This window comes from Nycticebus coucang, chromosome 10 (assembly GCF_027406575.1).
Source record: "Nycticebus coucang isolate mNycCou1 chromosome 10, mNycCou1.pri, whole genome shotgun sequence".
NCBI classification, from domain to species: Eukaryota; Metazoa; Chordata; class Mammalia; order Primates; family Lorisidae; genus Nycticebus; species Nycticebus coucang.
Genome location: NC_069789.1, coordinates 8,868,346 through 8,892,684, shown reverse-complemented (window position 1 = coordinate 8,892,684; position 24,339 = coordinate 8,868,346). Strand labels below are relative to the sequence as shown.

At 36.4% G+C, this 24,339-nt stretch overlaps 1 protein-coding gene across 2 annotated transcripts in view; it reads right to left on the bottom strand.

The window, feature by feature from the left end:
* The window catches only part of SMYD3 (SET and MYND domain containing 3), a 607,450-nt gene that overhangs the window by 448,326 nt on the left and 134,785 nt on the right, over nucleotides 1-24,339 (bottom strand). For both annotated transcript variants that reach the window (XM_053605887.1, XM_053605888.1), the window contains exons 3-5: nucleotides 15,994-16,101; nucleotides 12,916-12,973; nucleotides 9,311-9,447 (exon numbers count right to left, since the gene is read on the bottom strand). In XM_053605887.1, coding sequence (XP_053461862.1) covers nucleotides 9,311-9,447; nucleotides 12,916-12,973; nucleotides 15,994-16,101 — 303 coding nt within the window. The remainder of the gene's footprint in view (nucleotides 1-9,310; nucleotides 9,448-12,915; nucleotides 12,974-15,993; nucleotides 16,102-24,339) is intronic.

Here is a 24,339-nt window from a genome sequence, read left to right as displayed (position 1 = left end):
ATGATTTTTTTTTTTTTTTTATTGAGGCAGAGTCTCAAGCTGTCACCCTGGGTAGAGTGCCGTGGTGTCACAGCTCACAGCAACCTCAAAGTCTTGGGCTTAAGCAATTTTCCTGCCTCAGCCTTCCAAGTAGCTGGAACTACAGGCACCTCCACAGCACCCAGCTATTTTTGTTGTTGTTGTTGCAGCAATTGTCATTGTTTGCTAGCAGGCCCTGGCTGGGTTCAAACCTGCCAGCCTCGGTGTATGTGATTGGTGCCCTACTCCCTGAGCACAGGTGCCGCCAATACACGTGCTTTTTATTTGTCAATTTAAAATAATTTTTTTAAGGAAGCTACCAGCAGGCATGGTAGCACATGCCTATAGTCCCACCTACTCGGGAAGCTGAGGCAGGAAGATCGCCTGAGGCCTGGAGTTCAAGGCTACAGTGAGCTATCATTGTGCCACCACACTCCAACCTAGGGTGACAGAGCAAGACTCTGCATCAAGAAACAAAAAGAAAGCTGCTAGAAAAATCACAAATAGTGCTCTCGTCACAGACTATAAATCACCATCACTATGTGACAGTTATAAGAGTCACCTTTGTTTCCTGGCCTGCAAAGCCTAAGTATTTACTATCTGAACTTTTACGGAAAAGTTCTCTGAACCCTGGAATAAATAATATAATGATTCATCATTTCCTGAAGAGTTGAGAATAATGTCAGCCTCTATGAGTCTTAGATAATAACTATCTTACTAAACTTCTTGAATTTTACTATGATATTAATGAGTTCTTCTTGCCTGGTCTTGTATATTTGCATTATGTGTTTTTAAAAAATATTTATCAATGTGTTCTCCACAAAACAGAAAAGGGATACAGTTTTCATGCATTCCTTCATTCAGTCAACAATTAAGCACCTCTGTACACTATGAAGGTTGTTAGGAATTCAAAATAAGCTGTAATTCCTGACTCTAAGTAGTCCTACTCTATTAAAGAGACACAGTACACTAGTGAAAGTTTTTGCCATTAAAAGAAAAGCCAAAGCAATGACAGTAACCTCAGCCATTTCAAAATGACATACTATCATTTAAAAAATATTACTCAGGCTCGGCACCCGTAGCTCAGTGGTTAGGGTGCCGGCCACATACACCAGGGCTGGCGGGTTCAAACCCGGCCCTGGCCTGCTAAACAACAATGACAACTATAACAAAAAAAATAGCCAGGCACTGTGGCAGGTGCCTGTGGTCCCAGCTACTTGGGAGGTGAAGGCAGGAGAACCGCTTAAGCCCACGAGTTTGAGGTCTCTGTGAGCTGTGTCACCATGGCACTCTACCGAGGATGACGTAGTGAGACTGTCTCAAAAAAAAAAAATTACCTCTATCTGAATTAATGGCAAGTTATATGCTCCAAAGGATAAGGCAACAAGACTTGGCAAACACGTTTATCCATCAATACTTTTAATCAAAGCATTAGCCTTTATGTAAGCAAATAACCTTGACCAATGCAGATAAAAATTAAAATGCTAATTAAGAACTTACTAATTATCTTTAAAAACTTCAGAACTTAACTGGCATCTGATTTTTAACTCTGATAAACATACACCAACTCACTGTTGGTTTTTTTACACAAAAATGAAAATACATATTAATGGAATGGCTAAAAATAACACAGTAAACAAACATCATCATTGAAAATTCAAATAATGACATTTTTAGTTTCAAATGTCAAAATGTCCTACAAATATTATTTTACTTCAAAGTAGAGGAATACTTTTGAGAATAAGCAGGGGTTCTCAAACTTTTTAAACAGGGAGCCAGATCAGTGTCCCTCAGACCGTTGGAGGGCCGGACTATAGTTTAAAAAAAAACAACTATGAACAAATTCCTATGCACACGGCACATATCTTATTTTGAAGTAAAAAAACAAAATGAGAACAAATAACAATAACAACGCCACATGTGGCCCGTGGGCTGTAGTTTGAGGACCCCTGGTAACTGAATATACTTTGAGACTCAATCTGTTGTAAAAAAGAAAAATATAAGTCATAAATGCATCACCATTTCATAATTTCATAATTTGTGTCTGTGTGCAGTTAAGCATCTTGACTGTTTGCCTGCTTTACTTAAAACAAGAAGAAAAGCATAATCTCAATAACCAAGTCTTCTAGCAGCTGCTCTGAACCTACTAGAGAAATGTCACATGTCACATCCCCAGCAGTTACTGCCAAACACATAGACACGGGCACCCTGGTGACTGGAGGTTAGCAATCCTGGTGTGTCTGCTCGCTTTTAGTATTAAATATTTAATGGTATATTTTGCCTTAATGGAACCCAGGCACATCTGATCAGTCACTGGGATCATTTAGTAATGCAGTCAAAGTTACCATACCGTCATTTCACATCAACTTTGTAATTAGATAATCCATCACTTTATTAATTCAAAAGATTGCTTTCTTTACTTCTTTATAGCATGCTATCACAGTGATGCCTAAGCAAGCTCATCAACAAAAAAGCTCTAAAATTAACCCAAGTATCTGCTATCTCCAGAAAAGACATACATCTAAACCACAAGGATACACAGACACTCAAAATGAAAAAATGGGGTAAAATTCCATGTAAGTAGAAATCAAAAGAGAGCACGTGTAGCCATTCTCATATCAGATAAAATTGACTGTAAGCCACAAAGGTAAGGAAAGGGTCATTATAGAATGGTAAAGAGAGCAATTCAATTAGAAGACATAGTAACCCCAAACATATGTATGTCCAATACAGGAGATCCCAGATACACAAAGCAAATTTTACTAGAGCTAAGAAAAGAAATAAATAGCATTGCCCTAACTGCCAGGGACCTCAAAAACCCACTGTCAGAGCTTGACAAATAATTAAAGCAGAAAATAATTAATGAAACAATGAACTGAAACCAAGCACTAAATCAAATGAACCAAACAAACATGTACAGAAAATACTTCAAAAAAAAAAAAAAAGCTCTAAAATTCGGTCCCGCATGAACTTGAAACTCTCAAGTGGCAAACACACTTCCAACCTTTCAAAACAACAACAGAAGCAATATTCTTCCCACAAATTAGCCTCCCATCAACACTGAAATAATAGAGCACCAGTAGACCAGAATGAGACGGCTGACAGAACCATTTCAAGATTAAAAACTGAAGATAACATGATCAACTTTGCCCTTGCTTTTCAGTGAGGTACACTGTTCACCAAAGAATGAAAAGAACACAAAAAGAACTACTGAGTAATTTTTCCTCCTTGTTGATTTAGAAAATTATGAAGTTAAGGTAGAATATGACATAAATTATTTATTAACACTCTTCTAGCTCTAAATATATCATCCCAATGCAAGGATGCAATCTTGAATATAATATCTTAATTATTTGTCTTATTTCTACCACACCTTAAAATATTAAATCATATTTTTTCATATTATGAATTAGCAAGATTCTTGTTTTAACACATTCTCTACTGGTTTTCCAAGAAAACAAGAATTCTCCCCAATACAAAAGAATTTACTCAGAATGAAACTCAATGTAAAATTTAAGTATTGTAGAACAAAAAACACTTCCTACAATACTCACTTCCAAATCTATCTAGCCAGTATCTATTGCAAAACCAGCTGCAGCTAATAGCATTAAAAATTAGATTTTGAAAACGAAAGCACCAAAGGTCACATATGTGCCAACGTGCTAGTAGAAGAATTACTATTTTGTTTGAAAGAAAAGGAGAGGGAACATCTTCTCAAACAGATGTGAAATTTCTAATCAAAAAATTCAGTGGCAGTTGCACAACATTATGAAGTTTAACAGTGCTATGCGAGTCTGGAAACACTAACAATGACATATGTTTTGCGGTCAGGGAGGTCACTATTATTCCTGTTACTTCCAATTTAATGTCTGTTTTTGAAACGTTCTAAGCAATGAGTTCATTTTCTATCTTATTCTTCACATCTTAACATATTTCTAATCAGTCTGCCAAATGCATTTTTAGGGAAAAAAATTATAAATCTAGAAAAAAATTAGTTGTATATTTTTTATACAAGAGTCCCCAGAAAAATCTTCCCTGTGCCTGAAAAACAACCTAAAAACCAATTCTACTGAAATTAAGTTTAGGTTTTAGTAGCCATTGCCAATAAGTAGCAATATAAATTTTGAGGAATGAAACACAGAGATATTATATATTCCATGCCATTTCAAAGAATTAAAATGTGACAAGAGCACTGTAATTATTTAATTTCATCCTTTTAAGGTGCATGTGTGAGAAAGATTCCATTAACCACAGCAAGCCTACTTTCACATTTCTTTTGTGAAATCCCAATAAACTACTCTGAAATCATGTCGATGTTAGGAGTAGAGACAACAATAAATAATTTCTGTCCACAGTAGCTTATGGGCTAAAGCCAAGACAGTAAGAGAAAGATACTATTTCCTGTTTGCAAAATTTCCTCTCAACAAGACAGGTAATTCTCGGCATCCCACGAGACACCAGCACTGAGCATGCTGTGAGCAACCATCTGAGGCTCTAGTTTACAGTCGGCACTGGCTATACCCTTGGCATCAGACAGGGAGATAGCGGGCCCTGAAGTTTTATATTCAGATACAGATAAAACTGAGATGTGGGGGCAATAGGAGTAGAAATTAATATGTCAGACACCCTACTAAGCACCTTACAGTTGATCCTCATTTTTATCTATGAAGTAGATAATATTATTATTTCTATTTACAGATAAAAAAATTGGGACTAAAAAAAAAAAATTGGGACTAAGAGAATTTTATTTATCTGGACAAAGTGACTTAACCATTATATTCTTCAGTCTCCCATTTAAATTTGTCTTGTCTAACTATAATTTTGTGACCTTTTAAGGTTTATACTTATGATTATGAGTATATACATTTCCTATATTTGTAGCAAATGTTCAGGATCCAATCATCAGACTGCACTACAGCAGCTGTCATGCCAAGATAAATCCATTTCAAAATTAAGTGACATTAATTTTTAGGAATTAGTTTTTAAAATTAGAATTTTTTTTGCAGTTTTCTTTTTTTTTTTATTAGTATTAGATCATAGCTGTGTACATTAATGCGATCATGGGGCACCATCCACTGGTTTTATAAACAGTTCAAGGAAATTTGTTTGAAGATGGAAATAGAAGGAACGAAAGTGTGGGGTGAGAGGGGGAAAGGCTTGTAGAGCTGGACACACACATACTCTCTGCTCTAAATAAAAAAGAGCCAGAAAGGATGGACTTAGCCTTTATTTTTCCTAAGCACATAAATAATCACATCTGTGTTCTCACAAACATCTCCAGTGCACCTGCCACCCTTTGGCCACCTTTGTTGCCATCGGTGGTGATCACCACCTTCCATTCCTCACACTTTATACTTTTATTTTCATTCGGTCACACATCCCAAGGAACAGGTAACCTAAGTTTAAAAAACACTATTCAAATGAAACTGCAAGTAAATCGCTCTCATTTCTCCATCTACCAGATCATCAGCTGGCAGCCCCTCTCTATAAAAATTCTAGAGGTACCAGGCAGCGCCTGTGGCTCAAAGGAGTAGGGCGCTGGCCCCATATGCTGGAAGTGGTGGGTTCTAGCCCCGGCAAAAAATGCGAAAAATAAAATAAAATAAATTCTAGAGGTACCTCTACCCCTCACTACTTTTCTATTACACTTAATACAAACAAACATTTTAAACATCAAGCTTTTATTCAAATTCTTATTGTAATTACTAAATACAATTAAAAACCCGTATTCATCAGGTAATAACTTCCTTTTCAAACTTTCTCCAGAGAAGGTCAAGCTATTACCCTCAGATCAGAGGGTTACAGAAATAAGTACTCTCTCTCTCTTTACCAGCATTTTTAGACCACTGGACATAACTATTCTCCAACACCATGTGAAATGTATGGCAATTTCTACTTCCAATGTGAGGTCCTCCTTGATACCACCTCTAGAAAAATTTCTCCTTCCTGTATCTCATATCACTTAATTTTTATAGCCAGGCAGCAAACTTACAAGTGGACAGGATATATTTATAGAGCACATTCCTATAATCTAAACCCCAGATTTTCTGTTTTATGTGTGTTTGAGGAGTGGGAAATTAATACTGGTGCTAAGAAGTAGGTGAAAAACAGGAAGACCTGGGAATGTAACCCACAAAATGACTACACAATAAGGCCTCTGAGGTAATGAGGAAAAAAATTCCAGGTAAAATCAAGACTTAAGCAGCAGAAACACATTCAGCACTGAAAACCTGGTCCAAGAGAACAGAAATACTATTTTTTCACCAGAAACTCTAAAGGATGCAAAACATAAACTGCCACTTTTCATGCATTAATCATGGGCTGCCATTAGAGAAAGCCATCAGCTCAGTAGATAATGAGACACGCTCTCAAGATTAAGAACTATCTCATTCTCCACGGATCCCTTTCCTTTCAGGGCAAGTTCAAGTTTGACAAAGACATACATATTCCGAAGTAAGACTTGTGACCAACTGAGACTTTTTACCTTGATAGGTAATTTTCAGATTTAGAATTAGCCACATCCTTCTATAATCCTTCATCAAGAGTACTTTGCATACAAAATGAAAAAAAATGCTGAATTTACTAGGTGAATTTAATAATGAACACCTCTCAGGAGGACAAGAGTCTTGATAACAAAAGACTAATTCTAATGAAGATTTGGAAATCCAAATAAAGAAAAAGAACATCTGTGTGAAATCTAAGAATTAAAAATATCAGCTATCAGGGTGGTGCCCATAGCTCAGTGAGTAGGGCTCCAACCACATACACAGAGGCTGGTGGGTTCACACCCAAGCCAGACCTGCCAAACAACAATGACAACTGCAACAACAACAAAAAAAGCCGGGCGTTGTGGCAGGTGCCTGTAGCCCCAGCTACTTCAGAGGCTGAAGCAAGAGAATTGCTTAAGTCCAAGAGTTTGAGATTGCTGTGAGCTGTGATGCGACAGCACTCTACTGAGAGCAACACAGTGAGACTCTGGCCAAAAAAAAAAAAAAAAAAAAAAAATCAGATATAAAACAAGTTTGAAAATTACTGAAACTAGATAACTAGATGATGGAAACATGAGGGCTCATTATACTAGTCTCTCTACTTTTGTATATGTTTAAAAATACCCACAATTTAAAGTCAAAAAATTAAAATGCAAACAAATTTAGAAAAACTCTCAGAATTCCATATGCCTTTCACATGATGAGATGGGCTAAAACTTAAGATTGACATGTCTAATACCTGTACAGAACATGAATGAGCATAAATGAGAGGGACCAAAAGCAAAACGTAAAACCGAACCTTATTTATTGAGTCCAGGTAAAGCCAGTGTTCCTCACAGCATAATTTTAAAAATGAGCTTGCTAGGCTGAGGAAGGCAGGTCAACATGTTGCTAGAACTACCAGACAGTTTGTACGCACAGAGCAGTCACTCACGGAGTACACTTTGATTAACTCTGCACCCAGTGAAATGGGGGAGGGGTGGTAGATCGGGATAAAATCTCTGCCGAGTGCTCTCCACTCAGGTCCACACGATCAGCACCATCACACACTTGCAATTCTGTGCTCAGCAGCTCATCCCTAAGATTTGCAGGATACTATTTAGCTTAATTTAAGATAGTTTTATTCTTCTGAAGAAGATGAAAAAGGAGGAGGGGGAGAGTGATATCTTTTAAGGATGTATTTACATGCAGAAAATACAAATTACAAAATATTAACAATACTTTCACCAAAGTACAAGCCGTATGTTAACATAGGTAAACAGTATATTCCCCATAACTAATCTACATTTTAAGGCATAAATAATATTTCTAAGTCCAATTACGCACCCCCCAAATCAGAAAGATGTAACTGTTAATACTTTTGTAATGATAACAAATATCATATAGGCTAGCATATTATTAAATATATGCCCACTTAATCATAGCAATAGAATTTTCACCCTAAACATGAGAATTTCATTATAAGATACACAAGATTAAAATTATTTAAAAAGAAACAAGAGAAATAAGATAGTAATTCACATTTTAAGTTTAGTGATAGAAATTATTTTAAATTTTTTTGATTAATATTAATAACACTAGTTATTAGCACTTAAACATTTTCTAACAATAGGAATAACTGTCACAGCGTAGCCACAAACTTAACACTAGGAATGAAGTAACAGTCATCACAAGGCATATTTTTGTCTTTCAATGTTTAACATCAAAAGAATCTATGTACATTGTACACATGATACTACTAAAGGTCATAATATGTTTACAAAGTAAAACTTCTCAGATGCATATGTAACAACTATATTTTAAAATCAATTTTAAATCAGAATATAATGTTCAGATAACATTAATCAGAAAATCATAAAAACATACCTTACAGAATAAAAATACATGTCAGAAAAACTAGAATAAATCTCTAGCAAGCAAATTAATATTTAAATTTTTAAAAAAACAGGTAAATTTCAAAATACACCTTACTAAAATAGTCATGGCAAAAATCACCATTAAATGTAAAATTTTACTTGTTGTTAAACTATGGTCAATATTAAAACAGAAACACATCTTATGAGAAAGCAAGGAGAACAGACACCAAGCAGGGAGGGAAGGGTCTTGATACCCAGTTCCATCCTCCTCCTCCAAGGGCAGATACCAAGAATCCATCACTATACTCTTCTTCCCTGGGCCAAGACAAACCCTCAAAATTATCTTCAAAAAAGGGCACTTCAGGTTGCTATTACCAACAGACCACAACTGAAATAATAAATAAGACCTGTTTGCTATCCCTAACCTAGGATTTTAATTACCTGAAACATTAAACAGGTTTTAGACACTTATCTTGAAATCAGAAATAGTTCGCTTTCATATTATTTAGAATTCACTTAATAAGAATTATTAATTATTGGATTCCAATAAATTTTTCACTTCAAAGACAGGCTCTGTGCTGAAATAACTACCATAAAACTCAAAGAACGTGATGGCAAAGTTAAGTTCATTAGTAAGAAATAATGGGATATGCCATTTTCTTTTGAGGAAAAAAATGCCTATGCTTTCTTCCAACGGTAAGTTTTGAGAGTTCACAATGAACATGCTCAGGCAATAATAATAATAATAATAAAACAGAGTAATTTACAACCTTCTCAATATCCATAATACATTTCCATATTCTACTCATGAAGGTAGAGGAGTGATCTAAGGCATTAAAACACCTTGAATTTCCTGTCAAGGTTCTAGACATTTTTGTAACCAACAAGAAATTAAGAAGTAAATGATTGATTTGTGGAATTAGCAAAGATAAAAAACTTAACACTTACTTTTGCAAAGGCTTCAAAAATGTCAAAAGAAGGTGGCAGCTGAGAAACATCCTGTATTTCTTCTCTCATGAAATGCTGAAATGTCATTGCAAGTTGCCTGAGGCCGTCTTTCTTATCTTCAGTCAGTTTTTTAATATCTTTTTAAAAAGAAAGTAACACAATCATAAGGTGCACTTTTAATGGATAATTTTCATCATTCAATGTTGGCTGTTAAACCAAGTATTTCCTGTCTTACAGTCTATTCTGACAGAAAAAAAATCTTCTTATCTTTTAACAACTATAAATTATGATACATATGTCATCAAGTAAATGCTGCCAAACTTTTTTACAATATAAGATCAAACACCTATTAAAGAAATAAATGTGCCTACAGATGAAAAAGCATTAAAACCAAAATCAATAAGTACAGATTTTCTACATCTCCTATACATACATAGAAACCATGGTAAATTTTTATTAAGTCAGTAAGTGTAAGCAGACTTTTCTATGAATAATTTACAACTATGTTATGCCTCATGATAAACAGAATCACCTCAAAGGCAAAAAGACAAAACACGAGAACTAAAATGTTGAGATAAAGTTCAAATAGTTAGAATTTGTCATACACAAAGTACATCATGAAGCAACAGGAATCAACCAAAGAAATCTCAACTTCAAGTTATTTCCAACTTAAATAAACAAAATATGGGGCTGCTTCAACCAAAACAGCAGGAAAAGGTTTTAAATTTCTTTTAGCATCATACCTACTGCCTTATGTGTAATACTCTCAGATGGAATGAATTGAACGATGCAGTCTTAGCCTTCACACCCTATTTGTGATATAATTTAAAAATCAGTTTAAATTCACTGAAAGCAGGATGTTTGACGACACTGCTACTGAGCAGGGCTGATCTTAGCAGTAAAACTCACTGTAAGAGATGCTCATTACCCAGCAGCAATATAACAAGAAAAAAAGACTAACGTGTTCTCTAGTAAAACTTGAAAAGACAGATCAAGTTGAACTATGTCATTAATTCTGTTCTGATATCAAGTCTACGTATTTTCTGGGCATATACCCAGAAGACCAAAAATCGAATCATAACAAATCTGGTAAAATCATTTGTACCAGAATGTTTATTGCAGCCCTGTTATAATTGCTAAGCCATGGAAAAAGCCCAAGTGCCCATCGATCCACGAATGGATTAATAAATTGTGGTATATGTACACCATGGAATACTATGCAGCCTTAAAGAAAGATGGAGACTTTACCTCTTTCATGTTTACATGGATGGAGCTGGAACATATTCTTCTTAGTAAAGTGTCTCAAGAATGGAAGAAAAAGTACCCAATGTACTCAGCCCTACTATGAAACTAATTTAGGGTTTTCACATGAAAGCTATAACCCAGTTACAACCTAAGAATAGGAGGAAGGGAGAAAGGGTGGGGAGGGCGGGGGAGGGGGGGATTGATAGGATTACACCTGCAGTGCATCTTATAAGGGTATATGTGAAACTTAGTAAATGTGGAATGTAAATGTCTTACCAAAATAACTAAGAAAATGCCAGGAAGGCTATGTTAACTAGTGTGATGAAAATGTGTCAAACGGTCTATGAACCAAAGTGTATGGTGCCCCATGATCATATTAATGTACACAGCTATGATTTAATTTAAAAAAAAAAAAGTCTACATATTTTCCTTACTTGTTCAACAAAATAATTAATTCTTTTTTTTTTTTTTTTGAGACAGAGTCTCCCTTTGTTGCCCCAGGCTAGAGTGTTGTGCTGTCATAGTTCACAACAATCTCAAATCTCTGGCCTCAAGTGATCCTCTTGCCTCAGCCACCGAGTAGCTGGCATGTGCCACAACACCCAGCTAGTTTTTCTATTTTTAGTAGAGCCAGGGTCTCACTTTTCCTCAGGGCTGGTCTTGAATGCCTGAGCTCAAGCAACCTACCTGCTTTATTACTGTTGGCACTTAGGATCCCATAATCGTAAATCTGTACTAGAATATCTTCTTACTTGCCTCTATCCAAAAGTATTAAACTGTGTACAAATTTATTCTATGAGCTCTGGATAGTTTGGGGTTGAAGTCGTTTACAGCCTCAATGAAAATACTAATAGAATCTGCTCTTTAAAAGAAGCCTTACATAAGCTTTGATGTGAAGCAAAGAACAAGATAAAATGTTTTATATAATATTGTATCACTTCCCAATTTCTTAGTATTAGTAACAGGAAAGTAAAAACAGTTTGTCAAATTAAAGACCGAGGTGGATCCAAAGACAGGAATGGAGTGGAATAGAATTTGAGATCAGATAACATGGGTTTCAACCCTAGTTTTTGCAAATGCTGGGAGAATACAGTACCTACCTCAAGTTTGAACAAAGAACTGGCAGACATCACTCATAAACCTATGAGGGTGAAGCAGAGAATGAGAAAGCCACCAAGCTGGAAAGCTATTTCTATTTTCTGTCATCTTAGCAAAGTGTTTCTAAGCTGGACACAGTGGCTCATGCCTACAATCCTGACATTTTGGGAAGCCAAAGTGGAAGGATCACTTGAGGCCAGGTCGAGACCAGCCTGAGCACACAGGAGACTCTGTCTCTACCAAAAACAGAAAAATTTGCAAAGTGTGGGGTGAGCATCTGTAGTCCCAGATACTCAGAAGCCTGAGGCAGGAGGGTCATTTGAGTCCTGGAGTTGGAGGTTGTAGTGAGCTATGATAGCACTATTTATTCTAGGTGAGACTTATCTCTTAAAAAAAAGAAGAAGAAAGAAAAGCTTCCACGTAGCCAGACACTGGGAAGGTGGTGTGTTCAGAAAGAACATAAAAGCACCCCTTTTCATACCTTGGCACCTCTTCATCTGATCATTCATTAGGATTCTTCATAATACTCAGGTGTCCTACAGATCTACTGTACCACATGATGACTGTAGTTAATAACAATATATCATAGACTTGAAAATTGCCAAAAGAGTAGATTTTAAGTGTTCTCGCCACAAATAAATAAAAAAATTAAAGATTTTTATGATTTCACATACACAAAAAAAGGTCTCTGCTGACATGAAAGCAAAATCAAGCCTACGTCAGCTCAACATAAAGATACGGAGAGACTTTTAGTCATCCCAAGAAGCTTGGCTACTGCCGTGGTAGTTCAGGAGAATTGGACCAACACCCAATACTGTCATAGAGTCTAAGTCATCTGTACTTTCTACTTTGCTTAATACCTGAAGGACCAGTAACCCTAAAAGCTCCTTAGAACTCCCCTGTTCACTGAATTACTTTCTCTGGCATCAAAAATAAACCAGAAGAGGAAACCAAATGAAGAAGAAGAGAGACAGAGAGGGAGAAACAGAAGAAAAATTATTTTGCCAATTGGACTAACAGTTAGATTACCCTGCCTAAATTGGACATCTTTATGGGGCTTTACAAACCCTTATATGGCCAAAGCTATCCTGGAGTAAATGACAAAAACTAGTCCGGCAGTAGTGTATATGTTTTTAAAAGTTTTGTTAGGTTTGTCTCATATAATACAAAACTATAGAAAAACAAAGTTACAAATAAATCAGTTCACCAGTTCAAATAAATGATAGGATTTTTTTTTAAGATGCTCATCAACAACCACATACTTGACTCCAGATCATAAAATGTGTAAAGTTTTTCCGATTCTGAGGGTGTTTCGTCCATCTGTGAAAGAAAGAGGGAAGAAATCAATAACAATTTGAAATGCTTCACTGTATAAATGAGTATGTCTGAGTACAGTTAGGTATCTAAATGAAGTCTATAAAAAAGACCATTTCCCACATATTCTCTGTATTCACTTTCTAAAGTTGAATTACTTAATAAATAACTTTGAAATATTAATAAAAAATATAACTTGCACCTTACTTTACCATTTAATCTCCAAATGCAAAACTCTTTTTACAAGAAATTTTATACTTTTACATTTTTTTAAAGTCTTCTATAAAACTTTATACTGGCCAAAGTCAACAAACAACAGGAAGTTAAATTGTTCAGTTTTCATTTGCATTATAGTAAATACCCACGGATTTAACACACTCAAAACAAAAGCTCTTGGAAATCCTCATTTTTACTTGCATTCTTTCATTTTATTTCAGCATTCAAAGAGTTTAGTTCAATGTGATACCTTCATGTGATAAAATACTATAAAGAACTTAAATCAAACCAGAAAACCTTGTGTCAATATGAATAGATCTCAAAAATACTATGTTGAGATTTTTTTTTTTTTTTTTTTTTTTTGAGACACAGTCTCACTATGTCACCCTCAGTAGAGTGCTATGGCATCATAGCTCATAGCAACCTCAAACTCTTATGCTTAAGCGATTCTCTTGCCTCAGCCTCCCAAGTAGCTGGGACTACAGGCACCCGCCACAACGCCCGGCTATGTTTTTGTTGTTCTTGTCATTGTTGTTTAGCAGGCCAGGGCTAGGTTTGAACCTGCCAGCCCCAGTGTATGTGGCTGGCGCCCTAACCACTTCGCTGTAGGCACTGAGCTGAGAAAAATTTTTTTCAAAAAAGAGTGTGAAACTGACCTAAGGAAAATGAAAAGATCACTTGTGCAAATATAGACACTAGAAAGATGAAAACCAACTAAAAATATACACAACAGGGGAGGGTGGAACAAGATGGCAGACTAGGGACAGCTCCTTTGCAGCCACATTTGGCCCTGAAACATCACTTCAGGAGTACAAGGAGGCAGAAGGAAAGTCTAAGACCCCAAGAAGAGACTGGAAGCCGTGCAGAACTGACATAAGGGCAAGCACTTGCATGCTGGCAGAGGCCTGCCAGTTCAGTGACAGTTTTTAGACAGAGAAAGCCTTCCCTGTAGGGGTTTTATTGGCTTTGTTTGTTTGTTGGTTAGCCAAGCTGTGAATGCAAAGAAAATGTTCCTGAAGGAAATTAAAAGGGCTACTCCAGTGAACAACACATGAATAAGAAAGTCAAACAGCCTTACTGCTGATATGTAGAAAGTCTGAGTAGTCAAACCAGCTACAACACTCCCTGCCAAAACCTAATCCAGAGCAAAGAGTCTTTAATTCTATGAAGGCTAGGAGAGGTGAAGGAGTTGCAGAAGAAACATTAGAAGCTAGCAGAGGTTGGGTAATGAAGCTTAAGGAAAGAAGCCATTTCCATAACAAGCACAAAGGGAAGTCCAAGACATGAAACTGCAGCAAGTTATCCAGAAAATCCAGCTAAGATAACTGATGAAGAGGCCACGTTAAACAGCAGATTCACAATGTAGATGAAACAGCCTTCTACTGAAAGAAGATGCCATCCAAAACTTTCACAGCCAGAGAAGAAAAGTCGATGTCTGACTTCAAAGCTTCAAAGAATAGGCTGATTCTCCTGTCATAGGCCAGCGCAGCTGGTGACTTTAAGTTGAAGCTGATGCTCATTTATCATTCCAAAAATCAGAAGGCCACTAAGAGTTATGCTAAATCTACTCTTCCTGTGCTCTTTCATTCATATCAAAGCATGAATGAAAGCACATGGTTTATTAAATATTCTAAGCCTATTATTGGGATCTACTGCTCAGAAGAAAAGATTCCTTTTCAATACACTGCCCAGTGACAACAGACCCAGTCACCTAAGAACTCTGATGGGGATTTACAAGGAGATGAATGTTGTCTTCTGCTAACACAACACCTATTCTGCAGCCTATGGCTCAAGAAGTAATTTCAACTCTCAATTCTCATTATTTAAGAATACACTTCATAAGGCTATCACTGCCATAGACAGTGACTCCTCTGATGGATCTGAGCACAGTATAGTGAAAATCTTCTGAAAAGGATACACTATTCTAGATGCCATTAAGAATATTCAAGGAAGGGAGCCAAAATATCAACATTAACAGGAGTTTGCAAGATGATTCCAATCCTCATGGATGACTAACTATGAGGGTTCAAAACTTCAGTAGAGGAAGTAACTACAGATGTGGTGGAAATATCAAAAGAACTAGTATTAGAAGCAGAACCTAAAGATGTGGCTAAACTGCTATTATCTTGTAATAAAACTTGAAAGGATGAGGAGTTTATTCTCAATGATGAGCAAAGAAAGTGGTTTTTGAGATGGAATTTACTCCTGATAAACAGTCTGTGAAAACTGTTGAAATTACAAAAAAGAATTTAGAATATTACATAAACTTGGTTGATAAAGCATTGGCAGGGTCTGAGAAAACTAACTCCAATTTTGAAAGAAGTTGTACTATGAATAAAATGCCACCAAACAGCACTGCACACAACAGAGAACTATTTCAGGAAGAGTCAACAGATGTGGCAAACCTTATTACTGTCTTCTTTTAGGAAATTCCCATAGCCACCTAAACTTTAGCAACCACCAACCTGATTGTTCAGCAGCCATCAACACTGAGACAAGACCCTCCAGCAGCAAAAAGATCATGACTTGTTGATGGGTCACTTAACTGTTAGCATTTTTTAGCAATAAAGTATTTTTAAATTAAGCCATTTACATTGTTTTCTTTAGATGTAATGCTATTGCACACTTAGAATACAATACAGTGTAAATATAAGTTTTGTATGTACTGAGAAACCACAAACTTTGTGAGACTCACTTTATTGCAGTTGCTTGGAACCAAACCTGCAATACCTCCAAGGCATGTCTGTTATTGCAACTGCAAATGACTGAAAAATTAAAACCCAAGCATATTTTATGAGTTTTATACTCACAAGTTTGAAGATAACTCTGCCAAGAAGTCGGACAGAGTCTGGAGGATACCTGGGTCTGCAGCTTTTAAGGCATTTGCATTCCCGCTTATGGTCTTGCCAACCTTTTTTCTGTTGAGACAAGAATGGGAAGGGTATGTGAGACCTGAAATATACCTTTCTATTAACACTGGTTTTTAACATTGAGAGTCATCCACATTAATTTCAACAGTATAAATACAACTGCAAAATAGAAAATGGAAGCTATATTCTCTATCTGTAAATGATCCAAAATTCATTCTCTGACAAGTATGCAATTACCAAGCGCAGATGTTAACAGTTTCAGCCTCACCTCTGTCCTTTGATTTGCCCCTTGGTTATTACCTGGCTGGTGGAATCCAAAGAAAGATCCATTATGGCTTACTTAACTAACTAAATAGGATTAAATAATAGATAGCTGTCCCAAATACAAAAAGAAAATATCACTCCCAACTAGAAAATAAAACACATGGTGCAGAGAAAAACAAAATAGGGATGACAGTCTGATGAATTTCTGCACTACTACCATAAATAAAAAAATATTAGGGGTTCTAATTTACCCCAAAATATAAATTTTTGTTTTTAAAGAAAACACAGAAGGAGTTATTAGCTACAATCATAACATGTCCAAGTTTTCCCAGGACTGCCTGAGTTTCTGCCTAAATCCTGGCTTTAATATTAATAGCGTCCCTTATCACTCTGAAAAGTGTCTGGTTTGGGTGATAAATTATATGGCCACTTACTCCCTGATCCTAGCCATGTGTTGGTGCAATGAAGGAGACTAATGAGTCGATTGGCAATCTAGAAATGAATGAACAAAAGAGAAGAACAACACTGACCCTGAGCCTAGACTCAGAAATGCTGTGGCTTCTCTGACAAGGAATAAAATACAGAGTGTCTAATATTCATCCCTGATATCTGGGAGATAACCAGACCAAATGTCTCAGGTGTTCTATTCCAAGAGTTGAATTTCCATCACCAAAATTTCTAATGCCCTTTCTCATTCTTATTTCCAAAATTATAAACCTGGTCCCCAAATCCTAGGCCTATAGAATTCCCTTAGGAGGAAGATCTCTCTCATTTCTACTTGCAGTACAAACACACAGCACAACCAAAAATCTCAAGAGTCTTAGCTCCTTCACAACTGCGACTCAGATTCAAGTCAGCATTTTGCACAGAAAGACTGCAGTGTCAAGTTGTTAGATGACAAGTTGGTCTATCTCCTATTTCCTAGTAACTCAAACTGTGACGACATTACTTACAACAGGTGCATCAATTTTTCCTTCACCTCTCTCAAAGTTTCCTCACTTCCACCTGGCAACCTTCTTAATATCTATCTGTAACTTTTCTTTGGTCATTTATGCTTCACTTACTTCTAAATAAGACTGAGCTGTTTCAAATAAAGATATCTATGAAGTAAGATTGTAAAAGTAGAAACAGAAAATGCTAAAATTATGGGGAACAAAAAAGGAAAGACCTCCAGTATTTACTTAGAATTCTAGAATGTACCAGAGCTAGACACTCATGGCTGAGCAATTAACAAAAGACACTTCATTTGATTTCTCATAATACCTAATACAAATGGTAGATATTTGTCCTTATATTAAAGATGAAGAAAATAAGGCTCAAGACTGGGATCTACCTGTTCAACCGCCTCCACACAAAAGGAAAAATCCTTAGTATGATAAACAAGAGAGAAATAATTACTGTGTTTATATATCACATTATTTGAGTTCCCTTACAGGCAAGGCAAAAGGGAAAACATAATGGCTTATGTAATTCTCACCTGACAGAAAAGAAAAACCCATAGCTTTATCAAGTGTTATAAACCATGGGAGAAATTTATTCTATGAATGCTAATCAATACACTGGTCAATGTCTTTAATAATAGTTTATAACCATAATGGCCATTCATGTAGCTACTTTTTTTTGAGACACAGTCTTACTCTGTCACCTGGGCAGAGAATCTGTGGCATCATACTAGCTCACAGCAACCTCAAAATCTTGGGCTCAAGCAATCCTCTTGGCTCAGCCTCCTGAGTAGCTGGGTCTACAGACACCTGCCACAGTGACCAGCTAGTTTTTTTCTATTTTTAGTAAAGACAGGGCCTTGCTCTTCCTCAGGCTGGTCTCAAACTCCTGAGCTCAAGCAATCCACCCGCCTTGGCCTCACAGAGTGCTAGGATTACAGGTACTAGGAGACGTTGTGCCCAACCTATAAAAAAATTTTTTTAATGCATAGCTTTTTAGAACTTTTAGCTCACCAAGTATATTTTTTTATTAATATTAAATCATAGCTGTGTACATCAGTGCGATCATGGGGCACCATACACTGGTTTTATAAACAGTTTAACACATTTTCATCACACTGGTTAACATAGCCTTCCTGGTATTTTCTTAGTTATTGTGTTAAGACAAGTATATTCTACATTTACTAAGTTTCACATGTACCCTTGTAAGATGCACCGCAGGTGTAATCCCACCTATCACCCTCCCTCTGCCCATCCTTCCCCCTCCCTCCCCTCCCTCTCCCAATTCCCCATATTCTTAGGTTATAACTGGGTTATAGCTTTCATAGGAAAGCCAAAAATTAGTTTCATAGTAGGGCTGAGTATATTGGATACTTTTTCTTCCATTCTTGAGATATTTTACTAAGAAGAATATGTTCCAGCTCCATCCATGTAAACATGAAAGAGGTAAAGTCTCCATCTTTCTTTAAGGCTGCATAATATTCCATGGTGTACATATACCACAATTTATTAATCCATTCGTGGATGGATGGGCACTTGGGCTTTTTCCATGACTTAGCAATTGTGAATTGGGCTGCAATAAACATTCTGGTGCAAATACCTTTGTTGTAATGTGATTTTTGGTCTTCTGGGTATATACCTAGTAGAGGAATTACAAGATTGAATGGCAGGTCTATTTTTAGATCTCTAAGTGTTCTCCAAACATCTTTCCAGAAGGAATGTATTAATTTACATTCCCACCAGCAGTGCAGAAGTGTTCCCTTTTCTCCACATCCATGCCAACATCTCTGGTCTTGGGATTTTGTGATATGGGCTAATCTTACTGGAGTTAGATGGTATCTCAAGGTTGTTTTGATTTGCATTTCTCTGATGATTAAAGATGATGAGCATTTTTTCACATGTCTGTAGACCGTGCGCCTGTCTTCTTCAGAGAAGTTTCTCTTCAAGTCCCTTGCCCAGCCTGCGATGGGATCACTTGTTCTTCTCTTGCTTATAAATTTGAATTCTCTGTGGATTCTGGTTATTGAACCTTTGTCGGAGACATAACCTGCAAATATCTTCTCCCATTCTGAGGGCTGTCTGCTTACTTTACTTACTATGTTCTTGGCTGTGCAGAAGCTTTTTAGTTTGATCAGGTCCCAATAGTGTATTTTTGAAGCTGCTTCAATTGCCCAGGGGGTCCTCTTCATAAAATACTCGCCCTGACCGATTTCTTCAAGGGTTTTCCCTGCACTCTCTTCTAGTATTTTTATAGTCTCATGTCTTAAGTTTAAATCTTTGATCCAGTGAGAGTCTATCTTAGTTAATGGTGAAAGGTGTGGGTCTAGTTTCAGTCTTCTACAGGTTGCCAGCCAGTTCGCCCAGCACCATTTGTTAAATAGGGGAATCTTTTCCCCACTGAATGTTTTTAATTGGCTTGTCAAAGATCAGATAACGGTAAGTAGCTGGATCCATCTCTTGGTTCTCTATTCTGTTCCAGACATCTACTTCTCTGTTTTTGTACCAGTACCATGCTGTTTTGATCACTATCTATTTATAGTATAGTCTGAGGTCTGGTAGCATGATTCCTCCTGCTTTGTTTTTATTTCTGAGTAATATCTTGGCTATCCGAGGGTTTTTTTGATTCCATGTAAAATGAAGCATTATTTTTTCAAGATCTTTAAAGTATGACAGTGGGGTTTTAATAGGGATTGCATTAAAATTGTATATTGCTTTGGGTAGTAGGGACATTTTAACAATGTTGATTCTTCCCAGCCATGAGCATGGTATGTTTTTCCATTTGTTAACATTTTCAGCTATTTCTTTTCTTAGAGTTTCATTGAATCTCTAAGCACAATCAACATGATGTTTTTCAAACTTTATTTCACAGTGGAATTATGTATTTTTTAGGCATCTTACACATACTGGTAATTGCTAATTGCTGGTCCATGACTACCCTCTGAACAACAGAAACATTTTCTTTTACTGAGTTGTACTTTGGTATTATGCCTTTCACTGAATACTGACATTAGAAGTAGCTACCTGAGGTCAGGCAAGGTTGCTCACAGCTACAATCCTAGCACTCTGGGAGGCCGAGGCAGGTGGATTGCTTGAGCTCAGGAGTTCAAGAACAGCCTGAGCAAAAGCCAGAAGCTATTTCAACTAAGAATAGAAAAACTACCTGGGCACTGTGGTGGGCACCTGTTAGTCCTAGCTACTCAGGAAGCTGAGACAAGAGGATTGCTTGAGCCCAAGAGTTTAAGGTTGCGGGGAGCTGTGACACCATGGCATTCTACTCAGTTTTTGAGACTCATTTTGAGACTCAAAAACTGGGTAGAATGCCATGTCTCAAAAAAAAAAAATTAGACATTATTTAACATGGATTGCCACAATTGTTATTGCCATCCTTTGGGGAGTTAGGCTACTATTCACTGATCAGATGTACCTATATGCTTTCTTTCACCTGCTCTTTGAATGAGAGTGGGCTAAGCAAATGAATTTATGGTCATTTTCACTGAAAAGAAACTAGAATGTTGGTATGTTTTATTAATGATTAAAAGGACAACCATAATTTTGATGGAAAAGTTTTCATTTGATTATAAATGTTAGGAAACCTGATAGACTGTGGGCAGGAACGAACCACACAGTACCTGTGAGAAATCACCTTTGGCTCTGTTCAAATGCCTGAGCAGGTGTCCAGCTGAACAAGATCATACTCAGCAGTATAAGGCAGAGGCAATTTGAAGCAAAAAATTTTACAAATAGATTTTAATTAGTACCTGTTCCAACTATAAGAGATCATCCATAACCCTTCTGTTAAAAACTCCAGTTTTGGACACTCAGCCCATGGGTAGCTTACTTATCAGGGTAAGATAACTGCAAAATGTACCTCAAAGAATGAACCAGTTGATGACAGTATTTGGAATTAAACAGCAAAATTTTAAAGAACTCCTGTCAAAAAAATTTAGATCTTCAACATAATGAATATTGAGCTCTTATATATCAACCACAATTAGAAACTAGACAAAATGTTTCTTAAGTCTATTCCTAGATCATTGCCAGAAAACATACTTGTCTTCTCATTTGCTTCAGCAAAATGATGTTCATTCTCTTCATCTATAAGCCAAATCACATTATTTAGGGAGAAATACAGAAAGCAGTCATACATACCACTGGAAACTGGTCTGTAATACAGCACCAACTTTCAGTCAACTACATTTCTTTTAAAACACCAATTGTTAAGATTTATCATTTAGCTTAACCCACCACACATTACCATACGGCTTAAAAATATAAAGATATTGCACAAAGGCATGTTCCACTATGTTAAAATAAAACCTGATAATTCATATAAAAACAACAGGCATTATCTTTACTCTATAAACTTTAAACTTGGTCTAGACCTCGGTAGCATATTAATCTTCCATATACCTGCCAGTTTCTCAAAAGATAACCTTACTAATCTACTTTTTTCTATTTCCTGTCATTACTGGCAATACACAGCACATAATTAAGATTGTCTTTGTAATATTGGCTATAATGTGTTCTCTTCCCATAATTGAAAATTAACAAGGATGTACAAGACGCACAAATTGGTGGGCAAGATAAAGGAAATTAAATTATTACATTAAAAAACAAAGACAATGAGGGATAAGAGTTTTATATGGGGAACAAAGAAAATGATAAGGTCTATGATACAATTCCACGTGTCAGTGCATTCATGGCTCAAAAACCAACATGAGCTAAACCAACCAATTGAGCTAAAATAATTTCCTTGTTTTAGAGTAATTATAGTACTTCAGAACACAAACTAATTAACTACACCAGTGATTCTCAATGAGGGTAATACCAACATTGAGTGCTGTTTGGGAAATTTATGGGAGTATTTTTTTTTTGTCACAACACTTGTGGAACATGATGGGTACTTAATGAACAGGAACCAAAGACACCAGGCATTTTATGTAAAAGAATTCTATACAACAAAGAATTTTTCTAAATCCAGCATAATTTTTAAATGTCTACCAGATAGTCTATGAAAGTGAAAAATTTGTTTATAACTATGTGAGCCTAGAACTAAACTTCCTTTTATATTTAAAAACAAAGAGCTTACTTTAGCATTGAATTATCTAGATCAATCAAGGGAAGATGTATTTGAAGAACTTTACCTAAAGTTAGTCAATATTTCATAAAATCCCATCACGGAAGGCACTGTCACTCATAATACTTTATACTGTGAGTTACTGATACAGCACATCCCCTGTGCTACATTTGTACTTCCCTTCTCACTGTGACTCTCTGTATAGGTACAAGTATGTAATTAATTATATCTAATGATACATAAACATTTACCAAAAGAGAGACTATTATATATTGTTTAAATTTTCTCTTTATAGTCCAGTTATGGTGTTAAATTAATATTTTGAAAATGGGTAACATGCTAGATGGTATTACCTGTATAATTTCATTTCAACATATCAGAGATGGCAATCGAAATATTTGTCATAAAAAATGTAGAGATGGGTCAAAGAAGAGCTGAAAACCCTAGCTCTATAAACATGTATTTTTTAATACACACTCTGGGATCCACCCCAGAGATTCTGACAGTACCCATGAGACAGAATTAAGCACCCACATAGTTTTGATCACTACAAGGTGCTATGGTTTGAGTATGTCCCCAGAATTCATGTGTTGGAACCTTAATCCCAAAGCACCACTGGTGAGAAGTAGAATCAGGTCATGAGGGTTCCATCCTCCTGAACAAATTAATGGCATTATTGAAAGACTTGGGTTCATTATCACAAGAATGGGTTGGGTCCCCCTCTTTCATAATTTCATGAAGAAGGGCCTCTGTGCCTTGTGAAGCTACTTCATCGCTTTCAGGGATTCCAATGAGGCGGATATTATCCTTCTTCAAATTATCCCAGAGCTCTCTGAGAGAATGATCCGTTTTTGCTCTCCATTTCTCTTCCTCTCTGAGAGTTTGGGAGTGTTCAAAAGCTTTGTCTTCAATGTCAGAAATCCTTTCTTCTGCTTGCTCCATTCTGTTACTGAGGGATTCTACTGTATTTTTCAGATCTTTGAGGACTGCAAATTCTTGCTTCAATGTGTCAAAATCTTTGGTGATTTTGTCTTTAAATTCGTGCCCATCGATCCACAAATGGATTAATAAATTGTGGTATATGTACACCATGGAATATTATGCAGCTTAAAGAAAGATGGAGACTTTACCTCTTTCATGTTTACATGGATGGAGCTGGAACATATTCTTCTTAGTAAAGTATCTCAAGAATGGAAGAAAAAGTATGCAATGTACTCAGCCCTACTATGAAACTAACTTACGGCTTTCATATGAAAGCTATAACCCAGTTATAACCTAAGAATATGGGGAAGGGGAAGAGGGAAGGGAGGGAGGGGGGAGGATGGGTGGAGGGAGGGTGATTGGTGGGATTACACCTGCAGGGGTCTTATAAAGGTACATGTGAAACTTAGTGAATGTAGAATATAAATGTCTTAACACAATAACTAAGAAAATGCCAGGAAGGCTATGTTAACCAGTGTGATGAAAATGTGTCAAACGGTCTATAAAACCAGTGTATGGTGCCCCATGATTGCATTGATGTACACGGCTATGATTTAATAATAATAATTACAAAAAAGAATGGGTTGGTTACAAAACTGGGTTGGGTCCTTCCTTGCTTCCTCTCATAGCTCTCTGGCTACATGATGCCTTCTTTCACGTTATCACCAAGCCAAAAGTCTCTCACCAGGTATGACCCCCTTGATCCTGGACTTTTCAATCTCAGAATCGTAAGCCCAATAAACTTCTATTGCTTATAAAGCACCCAGTCTGTAGGATTATTATAGCAGCACAAAACAAACAAAGACAGGAGCATTGTATATATACCTAAGTTGGAAAAACCACTGAGCTAACTTGGATTACAAAGAAAGTCATTCAATACTTAAATAGATGAAACAAAACACTATTTTATAATTATCATTGAAGTATTATACTATACAAATAGATACTTTATAATACTAACATAATGAAAAGTGTTTCTTTTTTTTTTTTGTAGAGACAGGGTCTCACTTTATGGCCCTCGGT